The sequence below is a fragment of the Galeopterus variegatus genome, unplaced genomic scaffold (genome assembly GCF_000696425.1).
Source record: "Galeopterus variegatus unplaced genomic scaffold, G_variegatus-3.0.2 Scaffold829, whole genome shotgun sequence".
Lineage (NCBI taxonomy): Eukaryota > Metazoa > Chordata > Mammalia > Dermoptera > Cynocephalidae > Galeopterus > Galeopterus variegatus.
This window is the reverse complement of record NW_007726940.1, coordinates 352,625-358,624: the sequence shown is the minus strand read 5'-3', so window position 1 is coordinate 358,624 and position 6,000 is coordinate 352,625. Positions and strand designations below refer to the sequence as shown.

Sequence of the window (6,000 nt, the reverse complement as noted above, 5' to 3'; positions counted from 1 at the left end):
AGGCAAATGTCCCACTTCCCACTGGAGTGCTTTGTGGCTTGACTGCACATTCCAGGTAGGCCACTAGATGTCACCACCATTGATTCTTGTCCTTATACCCAGGTCCTGAGTATTAGTTAGAGTCGTGGGGCTAGAACTCTAGACAGACTTCCATCCTCACCTTGACTGCAAGGCTGCTATATGCGCTATAAATGTCTGAGCTCCTTGGGAGGCCTTTTCTAAACCAATTAGCACCTCAGACCCAAAACAGCTAAGCTGAAAGTTAAGCTTAGAAAGTTAATGCAAGCTCCGACTCTCACAATCAGGTTCTCTGCTCTTTCTCCTCTTCTTTCTATTCCTAGTTGGTTGCTTCTGGTTTATTTGAAACTTCAATAAGAAATAAATTAATATGTGTGCCTTGTAGCACCAGGGATTTTAGATGTCGATGTGCTGCTGAAATAATGTAGGTCTGTGGCTTTTAGCAAAGAATGAATGACAAATGGATAATTTATGATGATTCTTGAGACTTGAACTATAATTATAAAGTATTTCTAGGTCTACATTCAGGATGCAAAGTGTAAGGAACCCAGAGCTAATGTTAATATATTACTGACAGCTGTATATATAATAATATATCACGTCTTTTAATCTTACATTTCTTCTGAGTTACATCAAGCAATCTTTTCATTCATTAATAAAATCAAGCTTTGCCATTATTCTTAATGATGAAGTCCCATTTTGAACCCAGAGGACTCCTATAATTAAACTCCATATTTCCATACACCAGACATCTGAAGCTCAAAAAAAGGATAAATTCTTGTTTTACACGCAAGGTGAAAATGTCAGAAAGATGGAGCCCACCTGCTCACAGTCCCATAGGAACTAAACAGCAAAGTCAGAAACAATTTTCGAGTTTATCTTCTCAGCTCACACCACCACATCCTTTTCCCTTTTAGGCCTCCTGCATCCTCTCACCCTTCCACAGTCTTTCTTTTTTTGAGGAGGTATATTTTTTAAAGGTCATGATTAAACTTACAGCTAAAGGAAATTCAGGCCACATGTCTTATCCAATTTTCTGTGCTGTACCAAAGACTTACATGATTAATCCCTTCAAAAGAAATCTGATCTAATCTTATTACACCAAAGACAAGGTGTCCTTCATAAGCCCCACGGCTAGAAACAAGTAGGTCTTCCTCAAGTTTCAACTGGTTTGGTGTCTCATTCTGTGTGTAACCAGTCAGCATCACCCTGGCAACTAACTCACTGCACTGTCCTTATGGTTTCCAAAATTTAGACAGTGCTCTGGTTTAAGTTGTAAAGCACTATGTATTATCAGACTCTCTGGTCACTTTAGGAGATACAGACCCATGATACTTGTAGAAGAAGTGAAACCTTTAACCTCATCAACTAATTGATGACCCCAAAGTAGAATAATAAGGTGTGTAGAGATAGGGGTTCAGTTATTTGGGTCATCTCTCATCTGCAGCAAAATCAGATTCCACTGAACAGGTGCTAGATAACTGAGTAAGCAAGTTTCCTATCTATAACACTAAATCTTACTATGGCTGGTTAATTAAATCATGATAAATAACATTCTGTGGCAGGTGGAAAGTGCTGAGAAGAGTTTAGATGAGATGTCCACAAGTTCAGTGGAACTACATCTAAATGTCTTTGTATTTCTCTGACTTAAAAATGTTTACTGCAGTTTTCTAGGGAGCTCTTTTATAGGAAAGAAAAGTACTAAGGTTTTGTGCCACTGACTTTTTGAAGTTGTCTAGGTTTTTCTATCAGATTTTGCATCTTATACCTTTCTCAGTCTTCAGGAAGGAAGGTTCTAATTCTTTAATATTCCTTTCTGCCTGTAATGGTTTCTTCTTTTTGGCTCTGTGTCTTCCAGCTACTTCAGTGTAGGTAGGAATGTCAGCAGTGGCTATGTCACGCTGCAGTAATAAACAGCTCCAAGACCTCAGTTACTCGCTCAGCTTACATATCCACTGTGGGTCAGCGGGGGGCTAAGCTCATTACTGTTGCTCAAAGATGAAGGCTGACAGCGTGGCCACCATTTCAAACATTGCCAGTCATCATGCCAGAGGGAAAAGAGTATTTTGGAGGGAACTGCACTGGCAAATAAATGATCCAGTATGGAGGTGATGCCCCTCACTTTCACACATGATTCATTAGCCAACACCAGGCACAGGCCGTTCCCCTGAGCCACAAGAGGGCCAGGGAGTTCTATCTAACCTTGTGCTGGAAGAGGTACAATGGGAAGTAGTTGGTAATGACTAAACCAATAATGACTACTGCAGGAACTCCAGGCAAAGATACACTTGCCTTCTTTCACTTATTTTAGAAGTCCCTTATTTTCCCTATTTTTTTTTCTATTTTATTTTTGCACTCTCCCCTGATGAAATAATTATCTGATTTCTGCACAGATTCATGGACAACACGGTTAAGACATTACTAAAGAAAAGCCTCTTTCCACATAGTTATAAACTAAGATTGTTTGTGTCAGTAGCTCAAGAACAGAAGTCCACATTAGTGTATTCTTATTTCCATCCTTTCATGTATTTCTGGTTTTCCTTTTTTTCCTTCCACCTTCCTTTGCTAGTCCCCTGCTCAATCTCTTCCCTTTTAATGGATAAAAAATTACTCAACCCTTTGTTTTTGCTTCTTCTTAGCTATTTGGTCCAATTGGCAAAGTATTCTGTGGAATAGCAGAAATTCAAAATTGCTAGTTTCCCAACCCCCAAATTCAGGTGAATTTGTGTCTTGAGGTAAATACGAAGAATTACCAACCTATCTGAACAGAAATGATAAATTTTGTTGGATCTTCCTCCCAGTTGATCATTGACAGCCTAGCCTGCTGTAAAGGTGTCTAAATACTTGTATATCTGGAAGCCCCCAAGAGGAACCTCACCAAATGAGTGCAGTCCATTATTATAATCAGAATCTTCAGTGTTACTCCCTCCCTCCTGTCCGCGGCCCACCTGCTGAGTCCGCCTACCTTGCTACCCCGATGTGTAGCTCCTAATATACCAAAATTGTCCAGTATTTTTGGTGAAGTTGGGTGGAATGCATCACTCACTCTGTATTTCACTCCGTTAGCAGGGAAACCAAAACAGGGCTGCTTACACCGTGCTGTGTATTTCGTGAAACACATCCAAATGACAAACGCCATGGTGCTCTCAGGCGACGGAAGTGTACGGGATCAAGCTACCAAGTACGGCCCTACAACTCCTGAAAAATCCGCAATCTCTCAAGCAAACGGATTTCCCAGGGCCCGCTGTGCCCCTCACCAGGCACCTGAGGTAAAGCCATGAACCTAGCCATGACCTTTACACTTTAGCCAAGAACACCTCAAACACTAAAGCCCAGCCAAAAGAAATAACACAAATTCAGAAGCATAGGGCTGAAAAGGATGTCCATGCCCGCTGTTGAAAGCCAATTACGGGGTGTGTGGGGTGATAAAGCCGGCCCGCAGCAGGTTTAGGCGACATGGGAACACACCACAGTGGATGCGTGTGTATCCACTTCCAGACCTAGCCGACCACTGACAAGGCAACGCAGGGGCCGTGACAGACGGACAACCCGGGCCTCCACCCCGCCCGGGTGCGACGGATTGCACTGAGCCGACCGGTACCTGCCTCCCGCCAGCCGAGCCCCAGCAGCCGGAGACGCCGGTGGGCCGGGCCTGGACAACGCCCCGCCCCTGCCGCCCGCCACTCGGGTCACCTGACCTGCCCGAAGCTCACGTGATCCGTCCCCAGCGCCGCCATTTTGGAGCTCCTGTTGAGGAGGGGGAAAGCGAGGGAAAAGAGGGAAAAGATCCGGGAGAGAAGTAGGCGAGGACCAGGACGAGGGCGAGGGCACGGCCGGGTCCTGGACGGCCAAAGGAGGCTCGCGGAAGCAGCAGCCGCCGCCCGACCGCAGGTACCGCGCCCCGGGGCCGCCCCTCTGCCGGCTGTTAGCGCCGCCGCCGGCCATGTGCATCCTCCCCTCAGGCCTCCACAGGCGCCCGCTTCCTCCTCTGCCGGCCGACACCGCCTGGTGCTTGCCACACGCCCCAAGTTCTGTGTTCCCTTTCTGTCCTCTGTTCCGTCCACATCACGGCTTGCGGAGACTCCGAGCTTGCTCAGCGGCCGGGGGTGGGGAACCCGCCGCTCCCCGCATACTGTCACCCCAGGCAGGCCCGCCCGAGGCGTTGCTTCCTTCCTCTCCGAGGACGTGAGATCGCTTAGGCCCTCCGGGACTGAGCTAACAACAGTGTTCTCGCCGCGTTTCTTTCTTACTTTTCTCAGCACCCCATGGCCCCAGTCTTTTAGCCACTGCGTGTTGTAGAAAAAGCTAGTACAGAAAAGCAATCCTGGCTTTCTGCACTTATTCCATCTTGATGGAATAATTTCCCCAGAGATCACTGAGACCGTTGGGAAAAACTCCCATCTGGGGACACCCGGAGGGAATGGTTTGTGTGGAAGGCCTGGATGATTAATTAGGCGAGGCCACCCTCCCTACCCGAAGGCTGTCTTTTTTAGTTCCTGCGGTGGGCTGTAATTTGCTATCAGTTTGCATAGCTCTGATCAGGCAATTACTGTATTTATCACCTCCTTGAGTTTGCGCTTTCTTCAGCACTGTCTCAGATTCAGTGGATGGGGTTGCGCTGCTGATAAGGAGAGAGAGCCTGGCCCTTCATTCTTTTACCTCACTAACTCGTTGAAAATTAACTTCAGTGTAGGCCCGAAGATTTGCTCTCTGCCCTGGCAGTGAACTGTTTTACTTAAACGTAATAGATAAGGCAGTTGCATTCTATCTGAAACTAATTCTTTGACCTTTAGGTTCATTACAGCTCGTATAAGAAACAGAAGCAATGAAATGTGGAACCCGGGCAGTAAACTGCTTTAGAAGATACTCGAGGTCTTCAAAAAGTTCATGGAAAGATCTGCATTACTTTTTGTTTCATTAGGCTTTTTTTGGAGGGAGGGGGAGCAGCTGGCCAGTGCAGGGATCAGAACCCTGACCTTGGTGTTACCAGCACTGGGCTCTAACCAATGGAGCTAATTGGCATTTCCATGAACTTTTTTGAAGTATCCTCATATTAGGTCACACGACTGTGTCATATTTTTTCATGGTACCATTCTGCCCACTGTGCTTGTAAAATTTGCAGATTCACACTATAGATTGTATTTTTTGGTTAAAATTAAGATAGCAGGGGCCGAGCCAGTGGCGCACTCAAGAGAGTGCGGCGCTGGGAGCGCAGCAGCGCTCTTGCCGCGGGTTCGGATCCTATGTAGGGATGGCCCGTGCGCTCACTGGCTGGGTGCGGCCGGTCTCAAAAAGGACAAAAAAAAAAAAAAAAAATTAAGATAGCAGTATGCATTTTATTGTTCCATACTGATTAGAAAGTGATGTCAGTAAAACTAATCGTGTTTTGAGTCAATTCCCTAAATTCTGAAGTAAAACAAAATATACAATTATTGGAAGATGTCTCCAGAGCTAATTTTTTTTAACTTCTGTAACATCCTCAAGTCTATTTGTTAAATTTTGTAAATCTGCATCACATAATTGGGCTGCATGAACATTCCTCTGAATTTTTTTGACGTGGAATATTGGGAAATTTTTCACTACCAAAAAAAATCACTGTTTCACCAGGAAAGAGAAATATTTGATACTATATACTTCCATTCTTGGCCACAGCTGGATTTTGAAGATTGATCCAAGGGACTGTATTAATTTCAGGAATTGATTCGAAAGACACTGTCTCTGCCCCTTAACAGCTGTGTGACCTTGGGTAAGTCACTTAAACCACACTGAGTGTTTCCTTATTTATAAAATTGTGTAACATACACCTAGCCTGCCTCAAATAGTTTACAAGGATCGGGATCAAATATGTTTGATACAGCCTAGCTCTAAGGGGCTGTTGTTCTTTCCAATGTGGATACATTATACATTTTTGTTCTCACTGAGGATTAACGGGGAAATTGGTATATTAGAGAAAACGTGATTTAGAATCAGATAGGCCTTTGA

At 44.8% G+C, this 6,000-nt stretch overlaps 1 protein-coding gene across 1 annotated transcript in view; it reads left to right on the top strand.

Annotated features, from left to right (window-relative positions):
* The first annotated feature begins 3,155 nt into the window (after positions 1–3,155).
* Positions 3,156–6,000, top strand: part of ZNF507 (zinc finger protein 507) — a 39,204-nt gene continuing 36,359 nt past the window's right edge. Inside the window, exons 1-2 of the mRNA XM_008572751.1 lie at positions 3,156–3,287; positions 3,773–3,909. Coding sequence (XP_008570973.1) covers positions 3,156–3,287; positions 3,773–3,909 — 269 coding nt within the window. The remainder of the gene's footprint in view (positions 3,288–3,772; positions 3,910–6,000) is intronic.